Here is a 21,978-nt window from a genome sequence, read left to right on the forward strand (position 1 = left end):
AACATCTCACTATGTTGCCCAGGCTGGTCTCAAAATCCTGGGCTCAAGTGATCCCACCTCAGCCTCCCAAAATGCTGGGATTACAGGTGTGTGCAACCACGCCTGGCCTATTTTTTTTTTTAATTGCTCATAAATCATCTTTTTTCTTTAAAAAAAGAAAGATGGGAGGCTAAAGCAGGAGAATCACTTGAACCCAGGAGGCGGAGGTTGCAGTGAGCTGAGATGATGCTGCTGCTCTCCAGCCTGGGCAACAAGAGTGAAACTCCATCTCAAAAAAAAAAAAAAAAGAAAGTACACAATTTTACTTTGTGGACCTAATGGTCAAGGCCAATAATTTGGTCACCTATGAAGTAAATAAAAGCTTTACCATATGTATGACCATTTGGTAATGTAATATGAAATGTTTATGTACTAAAGGCAGAATAGTCTAGAAAAAACATTCTGTATCACAACGTCTAAAAATTAATATCATCTTCATCATAGAACCAGGCTCTGTCTCCTAATTTTTTTTTTGAGATGGAGTTTTGCTCTGTCACCCAGGCTGGAATGCAGTGGCACAATCTTGGCTCACTGCAACCTTCAGCTCCCAGGTTCAGGATCAAGTGATTTTCGTGCTTCAGCCTTCTAAGTAGCTGGGATTACAGGTGACTGCCACCACGCCCAGCTCATTTTTTTGTATTTTTTTAGTAGAGAGAGGGTTTCACCATGTTGGCCAGGCTCGTCTCGAACTCCTGACCTCAAATAATCCACCCGTCTCAGCCTCCCAAAGTGCTGAGATTACAGGCGTGAGCCACCAGGCCTGGCCTCCTAATTTTTATTTGTAGAAGTGGCACCAAAATTTTCCAAGTTCTCATGCAAAAATTCAGGCTCATCTCAGTTTATTTTTTTCATTTATTTATCTCCCACTAAATTGACAACTTCTAATAATTAGGTTGGTTCTTTGTATTCCCAGCACAGGGTTCTATGCAGAATACACACACAGCAGTTGCTGGCAATAATATTGGTGAGAGTTCTGTACTGGGCTATGTGATCTTAGACAGTTTGCTTATGTTCTCTGACCTGCCGTAGGCACATTCTTAAAATGAAGCCGTTCAGACCCCCTCGATTCATCCTGCTGTGGCTTCTTTTTCCCACCTAAATCTTAAATACCCTTTTAGCTGCTCGTAAGTGAATGATGTTTTTTTATGAACTTTCTGAAGTCAGATTAGATGAAGTTGAGAAAAGCTTGATATTCTTATAAAGTTATATATGTGCATCATAGAAAACTTAGAAAATACAGATAAACAAAAATCATCCATGGACGAACCTTGAAGACATTGTGTTAACTGAAATAAACCAGACACCAAAGGACACATGTTATATGCTTCCACTTATATGAGATACCTAGAATAGTTACATTTGGTTACTCTGGGTACATTGCCTATAGATAAGCCTTGCTCCACAAGGAGCAGTTTAAAAAAAAAAAAAAAGATAAATTCATAGGATGGAAGGTAGAATAGTGGTTACTAGGGACTTGGGGAGGGGGAAATGGGGAGTTACTGTTTGATGAGTGCAGATTTCAGTTTGGTATGATGAAAAAGTTCTGGAGATAGATAGTGGCAATGGTAACACAACAGTGTGAAAATACTTAATGCCACTGAACTGTACACTTAAAATGATTAAAATGGTAAGTTAATTGCAATTTGTGTTATCCAGAAATGGTTAGCAATTTATTGGTGTATATTCTTTTAGTATTCCTGTGTGTGCACAGGGGTGCTTGTATATACTTTATCTTTAAAGTATATCCAGGAAGCTAGGCACAGTGGCTTACACCTGTAATCCCAGCACTTTGGGAGGGTGAGGCAGGAAGATTGCCTGAGCCCCGGAGGTCAAGGCTGCAGTGAGTTGTGATCACGCTACTGCACTCTGTTCTGGGCAACCCCTGTCTGGGAAAAAAAAAAAAATTAGTGAGGCTTAGTGGTGCACACCTGTAGTCTCAGCTACTTGAGAGGCTGGGGTAGGATTGCTTGATCCCAGCAAGTTGAGGCCCTGGTGAGCCATGATGGTGCCACTGCACTCCATCCTGGGTGATATGGTGAGACCCTGTCTCAAAAACAAGAAATCCAGATAATTCTGTACATTATAATCTAGCTTTTACTGGAGCATTAACATTCTTTTTTCTTTTTTTTTTTTTTTTCTGAGATGGAGTTTCACTCTTGTTGCCCAGGCTGGAGTGCAATGGTGTGACCTCGGCTCACCGCATCCTCTGCCTCCCGGTTCATGCGATTCTCCTGCCTCAGCCTCCCGAGTAGTTAGGATTACAGGCATGTGCCACCATGCCCAGCTAACTTTGTATTTTTAGTAGAGACAGGGTTTCTCCATGTTGGCCAGGCTGGTCTCAAACTCCTGGCCTCAAGTGATCCACCCGCTTCGGCCTCCCAAAGTGCTGGGGTTACAGGCGTGAGCCACCGCACTCAGCCTGGGTCGTTAAAATTCTTAAGTGACTTCATTTTTAATTACTATATGGGATTCTGTCTTTCCAGTGTATCATGATTTATTTGACCTATTGCTGAATGTTGGAGGTTTCAGGGTAAGAGGCACAGTTTGCTATTATGTACATCACTATAGTGGCATCCTGGTAGCTAAATATTTGCCTACATCCCTGATTATTTCCTTAGTCTAAATTACTGGGACTAGGATTTTGGTGTTTGATACATGTTACTAAATTGTTTTTTAGAAAGATTAAACCAGTTTATGCTCTTCCAGCCCCTGTGGTATATGATAGTTCCCATTTTCCTGTACCTTGCCAACACTGGGTGATATCCAGTTTTAAAATCTAAATCTTGCATTGCTATGAGAACTACAATTAGAGAAGGCTTATCTTCTACTGCCCATTCTCTGTACAGAGCAAATCCCTCTAGACCTGAAGCCCCTTGGAGTTGTCAAGAAACCTTTGAGATGACTCCCCACTCTGTATCTGAGCTGTCACCAGTATTCTCCACTTCTTCAGGATTGCCATGGCAACTAAATTGATGAAAAGATTTAGGAGGCCTTTTCTCTCTTTGCAATTCCTATGATCCTTTTTGAATGTGGGTTTGGGACTCTGTCAATATACCCATCATCTAATTCTGTCCATTGTGTTTTAAAGTTTAAGGTTGCAATTTCTGATTACATCTGCCTTAGCCATACTGTATTATATTTGACATTCAATATACAATGTCCTGGTTTTTCTGTATTTCTAATCTTATTCCCAGAGATGTGTCTATTTGTTCAGGATTCATTTTGCAACGTGTTTTTACTAAGCATCTACCCAAAACAGTTGAAGTCAGATTTCAGGCTATCTTACGTCTAAAGTAGCACAGGCAGGAAAAACTGTTGAAGTGGGATTTTTTTTTTCCCTTTTTGTACTGAACCGAGAAAAAGTATATAGATGATAGAGAATTCCTAATTTGGTATCATTGATATCTGGGTTTTTGTTTGTTTTTACAGAAGACTGATTAACTATACTTATTAATTTATCTTCTCATTAATAAACACTTGCTGGGTGCTTACTGTCTGCTAGGCATTAGGGAGACAAATATGATTAAGGGAAGCTTCCTCCTATCAAGGTCATGTGTTCCATTTGGGTATACTAATGCATTAGCAATGTAAATCAAGTAGTGAGAGATCATCTGTTCCCGATAGGAGATGGATTATTGGTGGGGACTTCTGTGTGTGTGTGTGTGTGTGTGTGTGTGTGTGTGTGTGTGTGTATGTGATAAAGTAAATATAGGAAATGTTAATTATAGATTCTAAGTAGTAGATATATAAACACTCATTGCAAAGTTGCTTCAAGTTTTCTGTATATTTGAAAATATTCACAACATGTCGACAAAACTAGCATGATAAAGCCACTATTTGTGCTAAGACTTCAGCTTGTATTTGGATTAGGCTTATTATGTAGTAGTAGGAACATTAGAAATAGTTTTAACTCATTAAATACACATGTTTTATGGGAAGGTTTTATATATATATTTATATGTAATGAATGTGAACAAACAAGGGTCAGATATACACTCTGCTTCCCTCCAGACCAGTTCCGGCTGCTCTGCTGCACATTTCAGGAGTCTTATTAGAATTAGCCACATTCTGCCCACTTGCCCTTACTTCTCATATTTCACAACTCCTCCTGGTGGGGACTTAAGGAGACATTCAAACTAGGCCTTGAAAGATGAGAATTTTTCCAAGTGGAAAAAGAGGAGTGGCAGCAAGTAAGGTAAAGGTACAGAGTCATGGAATTCCCAGGAAACATAAAGTTGTCATGTGTTATAGGAAAACAACTTGTGTGAGGGGTGTTGGGAGAAATGAGAGATAATACCAGGGTGTAAAGGGCCTTTTGAATGCTATGTTGAGGAATTTTATCCTAATGGCAGTAATGACTAACATATAGTGTTCAAAAAGTATAACTCAGCAGTGGTATACTACTAAGGGTTTTTTTCTTTTCTTTTTTTTTTTTTTTTTTTTTTTTTTGAGACAGAGTTTTGCTCTGTTGCCCAGGCTGGAGTGCCGTGGCACGATCTCGGCTCACTGCACTTCCGCCACCTGGGTTCAAGTGATTCTTCTGCCTCAGCCAGGGTTTCACTGTGATGGCCAGGATGGAGCACTAAGGGTCTTTATGGAAGAAAAAGACATGATAAACAAGGCTTTTAGGGAACTTCTACAGTAATGTAGCTGTATTAAAAGTAGAGATCAGAGCAGCATAGTAGAAGTAGAAGGCTAGAGCTAATTGAAGGAGCACTTCAGAATTAGAATCAAGAAGTCTTAGAAACCTATTGGTTTTATTCTCCCTAATGTATTTGGCCACTTACCTGCTGGGGAATTTGTCTAAGTTATAAAAAATAATTCCTTTGGGAAACCCAAAGGAAAGTTATCTATTAATAATTACCCCACTACTTTTTCTGATTTATGTAATGGCCACCTAGAGGTTAGATGTGATGGTTGTGACAGTAGTGACTAATACAGCCTGTGAAGCATTTTGGTCAGATATCTGTGTGCTTTCATTCCAGGTTGACTGAGGCAAGACTTTGGCTAGGGTTTGATCAGTGATGTAACTACTCACGAGTACCACGTGGTGGCAATGGCATTGCTGCAGACCTTGGCAGCAAAGCAGTGTTAGAGTAGCAGTAGAAACCTTTGTGAAGCTAGGAATACATTTTCTGGTCATAAAAACCTCCTGAAAATTGTGAACTCAGTGTAGCAGGAGAAAGAAGATGGCTTGTTTTTAGTAAAGGGCAAAGTCATTTTTAAGGATCAGAAGAAGAAATGGAGAGTGAAACAATGTGTTCCTGCCCTACTCCCCCACTGGACTTTTTGGCAACCATTGATGTTCCTTCTAAAAGTGATTTTTAAACATGTATATTTTGAAGCCAGGCACAGTGACTCACGCCTGTAATCCCAGCACTTTGGGAGGCCGAGGCGGGCAGATCACCTGAGGTCAGGAGTTCAAGACCAGCCTGGCCAACATGGTGAAACCCCGTCTCTACTAAAAATACAAAAACTAGGCCAGGTGTGGTGGCTCACGCCTGTAATCCCAGCACTTTGGGAGGCCGAGGCGGGAGGATCATGTGGTCAGGAGATCCAGACCATCCTGGCTAACACGGTGAAACACCATTTCTACTAAAAATACAAAAAATTAGCTGGGCATGGTGGCGGGCGCCTGTAATCCCAGCTACTCAGGAGGCTGAAGCAGAAGAATGGCTTGAACCTGGGAGGCGGAGCTTGCAGTGAACCGAGATTGCGCCACTGCACTCCAGCCTGGGCAACAAAGTGAGACTCCGTCTCAAAAAAAAAAAAAAAAATTAGTCGGGCATGGTAACAGGTGCCTGTAATCCCAGCTACTTGGGAGGCTGAGGCAGGGAGAATTGCTTGAACCAGGTAGGCGGAGGTTGCAGTGAGCCAAGATCACACCACTGCACTCCAGCCTGGGGCAACAGAGCAAGACTGTCTCAAAAAAAATAAATAAATAAAATAAATTCTTAAAAAGGATATTTTGGAAAACTCCTTACATACCTAAATTCTTTGTTTATCAAATACTTGGACTTAGCACATTCTTCTTTGAAATGGACCAATAAACAACAGGAGCCCATAAGCAAAAAGAACTCATTATTTTAAAAACAGTAACTATCTTACAGGCTTTCTCAGGGCTCTTTCTGTTGGATCCTTCCCTCTCACAGGTCCTTGCTAATGATCTCTAGGTGGACACATTCTAGATGAGATGTCCCTGTCTAGAATGGCAGCACCATGAGGGCTATATCCTCAGTACTAGGACAGCGCCTGGTGCTTAATAGATAGTAAATAGTTGTCTAATTAACTAAGCAAACAGATAGATTCATGAATTAGCTTTTTGCTTTTTCTGTTAGAAACTAAAGGTTCAGGTCAGGCACAATGGCTCATGTCTCTAATCCCAGCACTTTGGGAGGCCGAGGCGGGCTGATCACTTGAGGTCAGGAGTTCAAGACCAGCCTGGCCAACATAGTAAAACCCTGTTTCTACAAAAATTACCCAAATTAGCCGGGCGTCTTGGCAAGCACCTGTAATGCCAGCTACTTGAGAGGCTGAGGTGGGAGAATCGCTTGAACCTGGGAGGAAGAGGTTGCAGTGAGCCGAGATGGTGCCAGCCTGGGTGACAGAGGGAGACTTAAAAAAAGAAAGAAAGAAAGAAAAGAAACTAAAGGTTCAAAGAATCCCAGAAAAGGAAGAGTCCTCACAAGCCAGTAATCTAGGCAGGATTACTGATAGTATTTTTATATTTGTTGTATTTTTATAAAATGCCATAGATAGAGGGCTTTTTTCAACATTACATCAGTCTAAAAATCACACATTTTTATATGAACTAACCTAAATGTCTGATGAATCTCACAACACCAAGTCTTTGAAATGTGCCCATATAAATAAAATGTTAACAGATTCATGCTAATTTTAAATATCGATAGTGTTTAAATACCTTAATTATTTTTTCACTCCCAGCTTTAAAAGAAAATAACCAACTTCAAAAGGACATCACAATAACATCAAGTCTATTTGGGGGAATTTGAGGATTTTTTCCCTCACTAACATCATTTGGAAATAATTTCATGGGCATTAATTGCATGAATGTGGTTAGATTAAAAGGTGTTCAGCCAGAACTTGTAGTTCCATACTAGGTGATTTCAATTCCTGTGCTAAAATTAATTTGTATGATATATTTTCATTTAATGGAAAGCTTCTCAAAGTATTTCATTTTCTTGGTGCCATTTATCGTTTTTGAAGCAGAGGGATACCATGCAAGATAACCTGATAAAGCTCCAGCAGGAAATGGCTGAACTAGAAGCTGTGTTAGAACAGCATGGGAGCCAGCCTTCTAACAGCTACCCTTCCATCATAAGTGACTCTTCTGCCCTTGAGGACCTGCAAAATCCAGAACAAAGCACATCAGAAAAAGGTGTGTATTGTTGGCCAAACACTGATATCTTAAGCAAAATTCTTTCCTTCCCCTTTATCTCCTTCTGAAGAGTAAGGACCTAGCTCCAACATTTTATGATCCTTGCTCAGCACATGGGTAATTATGGAGCCTTGGTTCTTGTCCCTGCTCACAACTAATATACCAGTCAGAGGGACCCAAGGCAGTCATTCATGTTGTCATCTGAGTACCTACAACAAGTAGATGCTATGGGGAGCCCATGGAAGATACATGGTATACAACATAGCTCTTGCTCTATTGGAAGCTAAGTGGAATGGGAGAAATTGGTGACAGGCAACCCCATAATTTCAGAAAGCTATGAAAAAGTACTCAGGCATATTCCTTTTAACACTGGTGTCACATCACAAAGACCTATTTAATGTGCTTCTGATTTATAGGGAGAGACATCCTATACTTCAGGAACTGCACTTTGATCCACAGAAAGCCTAGTGATATACAGCTCCTGTTAGTTCAAAAGGAAAAGAAAAGAACAACACAGAAAGCCTAATTATGCAATAGAGTCAAGTGCTTTATAGCAATGTTACAGTTATCAAAAAAAATCCAGATGGACCTCTGAGAGAATGCCATTGGAGTAACCAGGCAGATGCAGTTGATCAGAGCTGACTTCCTATAAGAAGTGAGCACTGAGCTGAGGAATAATGGCATAAATGAAGGAAAGTGAGATGGAAATTTGAGTTTTTAATTGGAAAGACAATACATCAGGCAGGTTTTTAAATAGGGGCAAACAAACAGACACATAGGAGATGCTAGGCATGGGGTCCCCACTAGGATGCTGCTTAGAAACATGCAGGGGTGGTGAGTACTCCCAAAGTACACTTCATTCCTAGCTCAGTGATTCTTATCTGAGTGTTAAAGTTCCTTCTTCAGCACCCCGTTCCACAGTCCAACTGGGAACTTTAAGACCTTTCTTGGAGTCTTTCTAGGAACTCAAGTCTGCTACTTATACAGAACAGTGGCAGTTGTGTTCTTGCAGTATTTTTAAGTGGTCCCCAGTTGTGCCTTGCAGTATTTTTGTGTTCAGGAAGAAACAGTAGCTCTTGGATAAAGAAGCTAGCTAGAAACTCTGTTGCTATGGCAGTGCTTCAAAATGTATTTCCTTAAATGCTTTCTTTGTAACTATCTTCATTTAGTTCATCTCTCAGATAATGAGAGATCAGAGTCCCATCCCCAGTATAATACTCTTCTTTGGGGTACTTTCACCATCTTCAGTCTAAACACAGACTAGACTTTCAATTATAATGTGTAAGATGTAAAATGTTATTATTGTGTGACTTTGAATATCTGTGTAAATCTACTATCTCCTCTTTGGTATATATGTGTGTTTATTTTTTTCTGGAGATCTGTAACTGAAATGCTTAATTTCTGAATTGTTTTGGATATCACAACTTAATACCAACATAAGTTTTGAGCCTTTTCCTCCCTAAATCTGGTGTGAGTCTAACTGAAACTCAAATGAACTTTTTAAAAATAATTTTTTCTTTTCTTTAATTTTTTTTTTAAGTAGAGACAGGGACGCACTGTTAACTAGGCTGGTCTTGAACTCCTGATCTTGAGCCATCCTCCCCGACCTGAGCCTCACCTTATAGAGAGAGTCTTGCTCTGTTGCCCAAGCTGGAGGGCAGTGGCATAATCACAGCTCACTGCAGCCTCTCGACCTCCTCAAGCGATCCTCCTGCCTTAGCCTCCCAAGTAGCTGGGACTATAGGCATCCACCACCATACCCAGCTAATTTTTTTTTTATTTTTTGTAGAGACAAGGTCTCCCTATGTTGCCCAAGTTGGTCTCAAACTCCTGGACTCAAGCTGTCCTCTCACCTCAGCCTCCCAATGTGCTGGGGTTACAGGTGTGAGCCATGGCACCTGGCCAGAACTTCTAGTAAAAAGAATATTGTTGCCGGGTACGGTGGCTCACGCCTGTAACCCCAGCACTTTGGGAGGCCAAGGCAGGCGAATCACCTGAGGTCGGGAGCTCGAGACCAGCCTGACCAACATGGAGAAACCACATCTCTACTAAAACTACAAAAAATTAGCCGGGCGTGGTGGCACATGCCTGTCATCCCAGCTACTTGGGAGCCACGGTGCCCGGCCTAGTTTATTATTTCTTAATATCTGTTGTCTTCCAGTGTCTTCCTTAATTCTTCACAATACCCTGTACAATGCTTAGCACACAGTGGGCAGTCTGTAAGTTTATTAAATGTTTGGTGTGGCCCATACTTCCTATCCACAAAGAATGTAACATGTTAAGACATCTAGATGAGGGAATGATTTAAGAGGAACTACAATAATATTCTGAAACTTGGACTCTGGATCTCTGCATTTAGACTTTCCTAAACCAGCCAGCAAGTAGATCATCATGTCACAAGGCCTAGGTTGGGCTTGCTGTTCAGAGAATGAATTAGGGATTAAGGAGAAAAAAAAGCAGAAAGGTTTTGCTCTGTTTTTCAGGTTCTATTAAGTTGTTAACTTCTAACAAGTTATCTTATTTGCTTCATTGCATGAGGCCCATTGTAGTAAGAAGAGGAATTTATATGCTAAATGTTCTGGTGATAGAATGACTTTTTCTTTTTTTTTTACAGTCCAAAGGTCTTTTTTTTTTTTTTTTAACACCTATTATGCCATGAATTCATAGGGAATAGGTTCCAGCTGCTCAGGCTCCTTCCCATTGGTTCTCACAAAGTGTGCTTCTCTGGGTGGAGCAGGCTGGTGCTTCAGTTGAACCCACGTACCTTTCTCTTTGGCTTCTTTCTTTTTCTGATCATTTTCCTTCACGCGTTTCAAGAAGCTGTCTTGGCTCTTAGAGTGTTTAATGTGCTCAATACGCACATTAATTCTCTTGGCAAGAATCTTGCCCTTAACTTGTTTACAGCGATGCCAACAGCATGCTGGGTCACATTGTAGACTTTTCCAGTTTTGCCATGGTAACACTTGTGGGGCATTCCTTTTTGAACAGTACCCGTTCCCTTGATGTCTACAATTTCACCTTTCTTACAGATTCGCATATACATGGCCAAAGGAACAACTCCATGTTTTCTAAAAGGCCTAGAGAACATATATCAGGTGCCTCTCCTCTTTCCCTTTGTGTTCGTCATTTTGGCAAATTACTGAAAGATGGTGGTTCTGGCCAAAAGGAGGAATGACTTTTTAATAGCTGTGTTTGTATCTGAGCCTTCCCTCTGCCTTTCATTTTTTTTGTTTTGTTTTGTTTTGTTTTGTTTTTGTTTGAGATGAAGTTTCACTTTTGTTGCCCAGGCTGGAGTGCAATGGTGTGATTTCGGCTCACTACAATGTCCGCCTCAGCCTCCCGAGTAGCTGGGATTACAGGCACCCGCCACCACGCCCAGCTAATTTTTGTATTTTTAGTAGAGACAGGGTTTCACCATGTTGGCCGGGCTGGTCTCAAACTCCTGACCTCAGGTGATCTGCCCACCTCGGCCTCTCAAAGTGCTGGGATTATAGGCGTGAGCCACATCACCCGGCCACTTTTTTCTTTTTTTTAACTCTTTCCAATGGTTAATTCCGTTTGATATGATTCCTTGGAACTTGCACATTACCCTTTATCAATTATCACCCTGTATTGGGGGTGGGGAGGATGATAACCTCTCTTCATAGTTAGATCCTGCTTACTTTCAACAGAGTTCTTAACAATCCTAGAAACTCACAGGTCCAGAAAAGACAAGCATAAAGGAAACTATAAATAATGCATTTGAAGACTAACTCAGGAAATCAATGATTATTTCCCCCCAGGCTACCCAGTGTCTTTAAAAAACAGTTTAATTAATACAATCTTTTGTTTCAATTTTCTACCTATATTTATGGCTTTTAGCTTTTCTAATAAAAGCTCAAAATGAATTACAGTCATCAGTGACTTTTTAATGAATAGAAGACATTTGCAATTTTTAACTATTTGTTTTTACTTATTAAATATTTCCGCCTTGGCCAGGCATGGTGGCTCACGCCTATAATCCCAGCACTGTGAGATGCCAAGGCAGGAGGATCACTTGAGTTTAAGAGTTCTAGACCAGGCTGGGTATGGTGGCTCATGCCTATAATCCCAGCACTTTGTGAGGCCAAGGTTGGCGGATCACCTGAGGTCAGGAGTTTAAGACCAGCCTGGCCAACATGGTAAAACCCCATCTCTACAAAAAATACAAAAATTAGCCAAGGGGTGGTGGTGGGCACCTATAATCCCATCTTCTTGGGAGGCTAAGGCAGGAGAATCGCTTGAACCTGGAGGCAGAGGTTGCGGTGAGCCGAGATCATGCCACTGTATTCCAGCCTGGGTAACAGAGCAAGACTCTGTCTCAAAAAAAAAAAAAAAAAAAGAGTTTGAAACCAGCCTGGTCAACACAGCAAGACACCCATCTCTTTGAAAAATAACGGTCGGGCGCAGTGGCTCACGCCTGTAATCCCAGCACTTTGGGAGGCCGAGGCAGGCAGATCACCTGAGGTCGGGAGTTCGAGACCAGCCTGACCAACATGGAGAAACCCCATCTCTACTAAAAATACAAAATTAGTTGGGCATGGTGGTGCATACCTGTAATCCCAGCTACTTGGGAGGCTGAGGCAGGAGAATAGCTTGAACCTGGGAGGCAGAGAGGTTGTGGTAAGCCAAGATCACGCCATTGCACTGCAGCCTGGGCAACAAGAGCAAAACTCCGTCTCAAAAAAAATAAATAAACAAAAATAAATAAATAAGTACTTCTGCCTTTAAGCCACTTCCTAGAAGGCAGTGGCACAAAGTGATACATTTGGAGGAGTAAATATATTACAAAATGAATTAGGCCGGGCGCAGTGGCTCATGTCTGTAATCCCCGCACTTTGGGAGGCCAAGGCGGGTGGATCACTTGAGGTCAGGAGTTCGAGACTAGCCTGACCAACAGGGTAAAATCCCATCTCTACTAAAAATACCAAAAAAACTAGCTGGGCATGGTGGCAGGCACCTGTAATGTCAGCTACTAGGAAGGCTGAGGCAGGAGAATCGCTTGAACCCAGGAGGTGGAGGTTGCAAGTGAGCCAAGATTGCACCATTGCACTCCAGCTTGGGCGACAGAGTGAGACTCCGTCTCAAAAAAAAAAAAAAGAACTAACATGCCAGAACTTTGCCTTCAGTATGTTTTGTGATTTTTCCCTTCTTGTGCCATTTCGTCATTAGTTCCACGTATTATTTAAGATTTCTTATCAACCAGCACCTTGGGATTTTTTTGTGTATGTGTTGGTTTAGGGGGTTTATTTGTTTTTTTCTTTTTTTTCGGTAATTGAAAATGTGAAGCAAAATGTCACCTGTTTTTTCTTTCATGTCTGACACTCATGTCTTGTTTACCCCCGACATGCAGAAGCTGAAATCCCCATTTCATACAGTCTTTAATGTGGAGTCAGTAGGGATGGAGAAAATAATGTACTTTGTGCTCTCCGGTACTCTTTCTTTCCTATTGTCTGAGGGGATTTGGGCATAATTTATTTTGCTGCAGAGATAAAAATTTGTTATATATATTTTTTATCATTCAGGGCCAAGGAATATAGATTTTTTTTTTTCAGCCTTGTCTCAGCTGGGTGTCTTTATTTACTCTGTCTTAAAGTGTTCCTTTTATTATCATTATTATTTTTTAATCATTGAATTCCATTTGGTGCTAGCATCTGTCTGTTGCATTGCTTGTGTTTATAAAATTCTGCCTGATATACTTGTTTAAAAACCAATTTGTGTATCATAGATTGATGCTTTTGAAAAAAATCAGTATTCTAACCTGAATTATCACTATCAGAACAAAGCAGTAAAGTAGATTTGTTTTCTCATTCCATTTAAAGCAGTATTAACTTCACAGAAAAGTAGTGAATACCCTATAAGCCAGAATCCAGAAGGCCTTTCTGCTGACAAGTTTGAGGTGTCTGCAGATAGTTCTACCAGTAAAAATAAAGAACCAGGAGTGGAAAGGTAAGAAACATCAATGTAAAGATGCTGTGGTATCTGATATCTTCATTTATATTGAACTCTTATTGTTAATTTTTTTCACCATACTTTCTCCAGTTTTTTGCCTACAGGCATTTATACACTTTTATTGCTCTAGGATACTTCTTTTGTTTAATCCTATATAGGTTTTTTGAACCTATAACATAAGCTACAACATGAGAAATGTGCGGTTAGATAGATATGTCCCTTCTGAAGGTCAGAAAAAAATATAATGGAGGTAAAACCTGAACAAGCTTGGAAACCGATGGTAGATTTCTTCAAGGCAGCCCTTGCCCTAATTAAAATTCTTGTCTTTCTAGAAAAAGTCTAGCTGTTGATTTACCACAGAAAATAATAATAATAATTACTATTATTATTATTTTTTGAGACAGGGTCGCCCTGTGTCACCTAGATTGCAGTGGCGCAGTCATGGCTCACTGCATCCTCCGTTTTTCAGGCTCAAGCAATCCTCCCACCTTAGCCTCCTGAGTAGCTGGGTCCACAAGCATGCGCCACCCACACCCACTAAGTTTTTGTATTTTTGGTAGAGATGGAGTTTTACCTTGTTGCCCAGGCTGGTCTCAAATTCCTGGACTCAAGTAGTCCACCCGCCTTGCCCTCCCAAAGCCAGAAAACATTTAGAATATCTTTCAGAGATGTGTATTTACACCACTATTAACACAGGGCTGTATGGCAGTCCAGTACTGGACTATGTAGTCCAGTACCATTCTTTTCCTTACTGGAGGGCCAGGCGTGGTGGCAGGTGCCTGTAATCCCAGCTACTCAGGAGGCTGAGGCAGGAGAATTGCTTGAACCTGGGAGGCAGAGGTTGCAGTGAGCTGGGACCGTGCCATTGCACTCCAGCCTGGGCGACAGAGCAAGACTCCGTCTCAAAACAAAAAAAAAAGAGAGAGAGAAAGCAGTAATTCAGGTCTCACCCACCTTCAATCCAGGGGGCTTAGCCTTAGTATTTGACCCATAGTAAGCACCCAATAAGTGTTTAAATTAATTAACCTCTGAGGCCCTTTAAATCTGTTGATAAGTATCTTATTTTGCAAAGTCCTAAGCACTTGGAAGAGCAGAGGAACTATTTACTGGGTGTGTATGCTTTTCTAACAATATTTTATAGCTGGCTTTTGTTTTTAGAATGAATTTGAACATTGAAAAGGCAGGCAATAGGGATGATTCTGTGAATTCTGCTAAAACTGAGTAGAAAGAATGAGTGTAGAGATGTCGACATTGATCAACTTTCTATCTTCATAAGAGATCTGATTCTAACATATCCATTTAGACTCAAGTAGAATATTGTGTATAGAGTGAGTGGCAGTGAGTAATTTGGTAAAAATTTGCTGACCTGCTTTTATTCTTTCTTCCTTTCTTTCTTCCTTTCCTTCCTTCCTTCCGTCCTTTCCTTTCCTTTCCCTCCCTTCCTTCTTTCCTTCTTTCTTTCCTTTCTTCCTTTCTTTCCTTCCTCCCTTCCTTTTCTTTTCTTTCTTTCCTTTCCTTTTCTTTCCTTTCTTTCCTTTCCTTTCTTTCTTGACAGAGTCTTGCTGTGTCACCCAGGCTGGAGTGCAGTGGCGTGATCTCGGCTCACTGCAACCTCTGTCTCCCAGGTTCAAGCAATTTTCCTGCCTCAGCCTCCCGAGTAGCTGAGATTACAGGCGCCAGCCACCACACCCAGCTACTGACCTGCTTTTAAACAGCTAGGAGATATGGTGCCTCAGACCAACCCAACCCCTTGGGGGAGATGTTATATGTCAACCCTGACATATTGGCAGGCAACATGAATCCAGACTTCTAGGCTGTCATGTGGGCTCTTTTTTGCCAGTCATTTCTGATCTCTCTGACATAAGCTGTTTCATTTATGCTTTGGCTGCCCAGGAAGTATGATTTGTCTTTTCACAATTGGTGGCGATGGTTTTCTCCTTCCATTTATCTTTCTAGGTCATCCCCTTCTAAATGCCCATCATTAGATGATAGGTGGTACATGCACAGTTGCTCTGGGAGTCTTCAGAATAGAAACTACCCATCTCAAGAGGAGCTCATTAAGGTTGTTGATGTGGAGGAGCAACAGCTGGAAGAGTCTGGGCCACACGATTTGACGGAAACATCTTACTTGCCAAGGCAAGATCTAGGTAATATTTCATCTGCTGTGTTGGAACAAACACTTTGATTTTACTCTGAATCCTACATAAAGATATTCTGGTTAACCAACTTTTAGATGTACTAGTCTATCATGGACACTTTTGTTATACTTAATTAAGCCCACTTTAGAAAAATAGCTCAAGTGTTAATCAAGGTTTACTTGAAAATTATTGAAACTGTTAATCCATCTATATTTTAATTAATGGTTTAACTAATTATTTTGAGGATGAGGGAGTCTTGGTGTACTCTAAATGTATTATTTCAGGCCAGGCATAGTGGCTCACGCCTGTAATCCCAGTACTCCAGGAGGCCGAGGCAGGTGGATCAGCTGAGGTCAGGAGTTCAAGACCTGTCTGGCCAACATGGTGAAACCCTGTCTCTACTAAAAATACAAAAAAATTAACTGGGTGTGCTAGTGCATGCCCGTAATCCTAGCTACTCTGGAGGCTGAGGCAGCAGAATCACTTGAACCCGGGAGGCGGAGGTTGCGGTGAGCCAAGATCACACCACTGTACTCCAGTCTGGGTGACAGAGCAAGACTCCATCTCAAAAAAAAATATATATATATATATATACACACATATATTTTATTTCAACTGTTAGACAAGAGTCCGAAGGCCAAAGAATAAAGTTTTAGGCCAGTCCTTTATTAGAAAATGAGTCAAATCCCAAAGCAAGTTTTTTTTTTATGAGTTAATGAATATAAATGACTACATATTTTATGCCTTAAAAATCACTTTTAATGAATGGTGTTTTATGGCTTGTAAATCAGAGTTTTAATCAGTAAAGAAAGTTTTTAATCCTCAAAAACACGTTATCATAAAAGACACTGTTTGGCATCAAATGTGGTATTTGGCCATGTTCATTAGGGTCATTTTAGGAATCTCATACATTCTACTTAGCTATGCTTAATTCCTGATACCATGGCATTTTCTGAAATGTTTCAAGGATGACATCTCTGCTGTTTTTAATTTGGTAATGATATCTGCTGATTTATTAAGTGAAAAAAGTAATGGTGTCATTACCTTGGATGAAGAAACAAAAATAAAGCATTTGCCACATTTTCCAACTTTTTTTTCCTTTCTTACAAAATTACTATAAGCTCATTGCCCCCAAATTGGACAATATAGGGAATAAAAAAGATAATTTGGGGTGGGGTTAGACACGGGTCTTGTTATGTTGCCCAGGCTGGTCTCTAACTCCTGGCCTCATGCAATCTTCCTACCTTGGCCTCCCAAAGTGCTGGGATTATAGGTGTGAGCCACTTCACCAAGCTGAGATGCCACCTGTTAAAAGATAAAATAAGGAAAGGTGCAGTGGCTCATGCCTGTAATCTCAGTACTTTGGGAGGCCAAGGTGGGAGGATTGCTCGAGGCCAAGAGTTCAAGACCAGCCTGGGCAATGTAGCGAGACCTGATCTCTATAAAAAGTAAAAAAAAAAAAAACTAGCTGGGGCCAGGCATGGTGGGTGGCTTACGCCTGTAATCCCAGCACTTTGGGAGGCCGAGGCGGGCAGATCACCTGAGGGCAGGAGTTCAGGACCAACCTGACCAATATGGAGAAACCCTGTCTCTACTAAAAATACAAAATTAGCCAGGCTTGGTGGCTTATGCCTGTAGTCCCAGCTACTCGGGAGGCTGAGGCAGGAGAATCGCTTGAACCTGGGAGGCAGAGGTTTCAGTGAGCTGAGATCGCGCCATTGCACTCTAGCCTGGGCAACAAGAATGAAACTCCATCTCAAAAAAAAAAAAAATCAGCTGGAAGTGGCAAACACCTGTGGTCCCAGCTACTCAGGAGGCTGAGACAGGAAGATCACTTGAGTCCAGGAGGTCAAGGCTGCAGGTGAGCCATGTTTGTGCCACTGCACTGCAGCCTGGATGACAGACCGAGACCCTTCTCAAAAAAAAAATATTACCCGTACTCTTTTTTGAGACAGAGTTTCACTCTTGTTGCCCAGGCTGGAGTGCAATGGCGCAATCTCAGCTCAGCGCAACCTCCGCCTCCTGGGTTCAAGCGATTCTCCTGCTTCAGCCTCCCCAGTAGCTGGGATTACAGGCATGCACCACCACGCCCGGCTAATTTTTTGTATTTTTAGTAGAGACAGGGTTTCTCCATGTTGGTCAGACTGGTCTCGACCTCTTGACCTCAGGTGATCTGCCCGCCTTGGCCTCCCAAAGTGCTGGGATTACAGGCCTGAGCCACCGCACCCGGCCTGTACTCTTATTCTTTAATAATAAAGTATTTCTGTGTTTCTTTAGTCATTTTACATAAACTTTTATTTATTTATTTATTTTTATTTATTTATTTTTTTGAGACGGAGTCTCGCTCTGTTGCCCAGGCTGGAATGCAATGGCTCAATCTCAGCTCACTGCAAGCTCCGCCTCCCGGGTACACACCATTCCCCTGCCTCAGCCTCCCTAGTAGCCAGGACTACAGGCGCCCGCCACCACGCCCAGCTAATTTTTTTTTTGTATTTTCAGTAGAGACAGGGTTTCACTGTGTTAGCCAGGATGGTCTTGATCTCCTGACCTCGTGATCCACCCGTCTCGGCCTCCCAAAGTGCTGGGATTACAGGCGTGAGCCACCGTGCTCGGCCCATAAACTTTTATTTTTAAAATAATGTCATGATAAATAATATTGCTTAGGTGTCTTTAATATATTAGTAACATTTCTGTTTTATTGTACATCAACATTTATATTCAAATTAATGGGTGAAGAGTACTCCATTGGACTAGGTATATCGTAATTTAATCTCCTATTATTGGACAACTACATTGTTTCTAAAATTATACTATTACAAGCATTGTTACAGTGAACATTCCTATGACTAAACCTTTGCATACATCTTTTATCTCCCTAGGATATATTTCTAAAACTAGCATTGTTGACTGAAAGTGTAAACACATGTTAAGGTGTTTGCTATATGCCATATTTCCTTTTTAGGAAACTAAGCTACTTTGGATTTCCACCAACACTGTATTCATGTACCCATTTTTCTCTTAACCTAACTTTATTGGTCTTTTTAATTCTTATCAGAGACCAGAACTTTGTAATTCAACATTCATCGTTGTGTAAATTAAACTTCTCCCATTCCTTTCAGAGGGAACCCCTTACCTGGAATCTGGAATCAGCCTCTTCTCTGATGACCCTGAATCTGATCCTTCTGAAGACAAAGCCCCAGAGTCAGCTCATGTTGGCAACATACCATCTTCAACCTCTGCATTGAAAGTTCCCCAATTGAAAGTTGCAGAATCTGCCCAGAGTCCAGCTGCTGCTCATACTACTAATACTGCTGGGTATAATGCAATGGAAGAAAGTGTGAGCAGGGAGAAGCCAGAATTGACAGCTTCAACAGAAAGGGTCAACAAAAGAATGTCCATGGTGGTGTCTGGCCTGACCCCAGAAGAATTTGTGAGTGTATCCATATGTATCTCCCTAATGACTAAGACTTAACAACATTCTGGAAAGAGTTTTATGTAGGTATTGTCAATTAATAACCTAGAGGAAGAAATCTAGGAAACAATCACAGTTCTGTGTAATTTAATTTCGATTACTAATTTCTGAAAATTTAGATCTAGATAAAGCTATAGTGTGGATTATTTTATGTATATTTACTTGAGAAAATAATTATTAAATATTAGTGGAAAAGCTATACTTTGGGTATGATATAGGACTTTCAAATTGGAATTTTCCTTTCTATCTGTAAAAGCAAGTAGGTATAGTTTTATTCCCCAGAAGGCATCTTTTTTTCCCCCTTCTCTCACATGGGTGAATTTACCAGCATATTTAACTAAATTCAGACTGGTTCCAAATGTACTGCCAGATAGTAGCATTTCTCTAGTGTTTGTTTTCATCCTGGCTTGTAAGACTGCCCTGCCACTTCTGCCCTGCAACATCCCTTGCTATTAGGATTTTGGCATCACCTTGGGTCCTTAATGCCAGAAATGGGAATTGCTTCATACTGTGGAAAAATACCCATTAAAATATTAAGACCAGTAAAACCTCGTTTCTGCTTGGGCTATTTGTGGATTTCAGACATCCTGAAAAGTTTACCACCCCTGTAATTAATTGTCATTGTCATCACTTCATAATAAAAATAATTGCATGGCCGGGCATGGTGGCTCAAGCCTGTAATCCCAGCACTTTGGGAGGCTGAGGTGGTCAGATCACCTGAGGTCAGGAGATCAAGACCAGCCTGACCAACATGAAGAAACCCCATCTTTACTAAAAATACACAGTTAGCCAGGCGTGGTGGCACATGCCTATAATCCCAGCTACTCAGGAGGCTGAGGCAGGAGAATTGCTTGAACCCGGGAGGCGGAGGTTGCGGTGAGCCGAGATTGCACCATTGCACTCCAGCCTGGGCAACAAGAGCGAAACTCTGTCACAATAATAAGAAGAAGAATTGCGTGAATATTTCTTTAAAACTATGATGAGATAACATACCAGATTATCAAATGGATTCAGTAGTGGGTGTGCCATTTATTGCACACTGAGAGATGACCAAGTCATTCTGAAATATCTTTATTAATATATCCTTCCTAGGATTTTTCATCCTAACTTCTCCATAGGTAGTTACTTAGCATAACATCTCTGTGGCCAGATGTATCCCACTACTGAAAGGGCAAAGTAAGCTGTGGCTGCCCTGGTAGATACAATGAGTAAGTGCACAGTGATGGCTATAAATGTTTTCATCTCATAATCCCATGTCCAGACCAGCAACTTGCTCTGAAAGCTCTTACCTGTGTCTGTTTCAATGGCTCTTGATCACTTGCCTGCACATCCAGAATTCCTTATTTATTCATTGAAAATTAGCGTTCTTTATCCCTTTGTTTTGCAAGTTCAGCTTTTTAGAGATGGCTAAAATGGTCTAATCTTTCTTGGCAAAGGCAATTCTGAGCTGCAGATTAGACTACAAGTGGCTTGGGTACATGTTGTCTTTAAATAAGCGAAGAGGAAAACTTTGAGCTCTATTCAGACTTGGTGAAGTGTGGTAAATTTATGATGAAAGCTACTGACTGTATTACACATGATTAATTCTGAAGCCCATATTAAGATGATCTTTTCAGCAGTTCAGCATTGCTCTTCTAACTGAACAGTTTCAAGGCTGGGATTTCAGCAATTAATCAGTTCAGAATTGCTAATGATCCTGGCGGAGGGTGGTAGCAAAAGGGGGAGGATGTCATTAGCTTCTCTAGCCTGCCTTTTTTCAGTGCCCTGTGGCAGTATGGAGTGAGGCAACATGAAAGAAAGATGGCCTGACCTTCATGGCAGTATTGTGCAACACGTAAATACTGGTGTGAGTGGCTGTGGCTATGGCTAGTAAATGATGGCCCTTGGTAAACAAAGTTATTTATCAGACAATACCTACCAGCTAGGTCAACTGTGCCCATAATTGATCTGGTTAATTTCTTTTGCTGCCTATTGATTTTTATTTGGTTGATAGATAATAGCTAGAGGACTCTAAATTTCTTTGGGGAAGAATATGAACCCCTTCTAAGCCTTCTTACGAGAGAATTGATCGCTTTTGCACTGACCTTTAGTAACATCCTGATTTCAGTGTTTTGTAACTATCAGAGGGCTGAGTCTTGGTTTTAAGCCATGTATATCTGTAGCATAACTTTCTGTGTAGGCTAGTTACCTCTCAGCTTATAAAGTGTAGGCTGATAAATTTATAGTACAGTAGAGTGTCACTATGCAAAGAAACTATCTTAGGGAATCAAATGATATCTGCTATTAAAGCAAAATTAATATATATTTTTTCTTTTTACTTTTTTTTTTTTTTTTTTTTAAAGACATGAAATCTCACTGTGTTGCCCAGGCTGGTCTTGGTCTCAGACCCTTGAGCTCAAGCAGTCCTCCCACCTCAGCTTCCCAAAGTGCTGGGATTATAGGCATGAGCTGCCGTGTCTGGCCCAGTATATATATTTTTAAGTTTTAAGTTTTGTGGTACATAGTAGGTTTATAATATTATTTTGAATCCTTAGTTGTAATTTTATGTCTGCTGATGTGTACATAATTTTTATTAAACTATTTATTTGAGACTTCAGGTATCTTTTTTTTTTTTTTTGAGACGGAGTCTCACACTCTCGCCCAGGCTAGAGTGCAGTGGCGCCATCTCGGCTTACTGCAAGCTCTGCCTCCTGGGTTCACACCATTCTTCTGCCTCAGCCTCCTGAGTAGCTGAGACTACAGGTGCCCACCACCACGCCTGGCTAATTTTTTGTATTTTTAGTAGAGACAGGGTTTCACCGTGTTAGCCAGGATGGTCTCAATCTCCTGACCTTGTGATCTGCCCGCCTCAGCCTCCCAAAGTGCTGAGATTACAGGCGTGAGCCACCGCACCCAGCCGAGACTTCAGGTATCTTAGAATTTTTTAAATGTACCCTTTCTGAGAAAAACAGAGACTTAAA

The 21,978-nt window shown here is 41.1% G+C and overlaps 1 protein-coding gene across 51 annotated transcripts in view; it reads left to right on the plus strand.

The window, feature by feature from the left end:
- BRCA1 (BRCA1 DNA repair associated) overlaps positions 1-21,978 on the plus strand; it is a 91,641-nt gene that overhangs the window by 35,545 nt on the left and 34,118 nt on the right. For 19 of the 51 annotated variants that reach the window (XM_063598593.1, XM_057300190.2, XM_063598600.1 and 16 more), the window contains 4 exons: positions 7,267-7,438; positions 13,282-13,405; positions 15,365-15,555; positions 18,666-18,976. In XM_063598593.1, coding sequence (XP_063454663.1) covers positions 7,267-7,438; positions 13,282-13,405; positions 15,365-15,555; positions 18,666-18,976 — 798 coding nt within the window. 51 annotated transcript variants of the gene reach the window in all.

This window comes from Pan paniscus, chromosome 19, assembly GCF_029289425.2.
Source record: "Pan paniscus chromosome 19, NHGRI_mPanPan1-v2.0_pri, whole genome shotgun sequence".
NCBI lineage: Eukaryota > Metazoa > Chordata > Mammalia > Primates > Hominidae > Pan > Pan paniscus.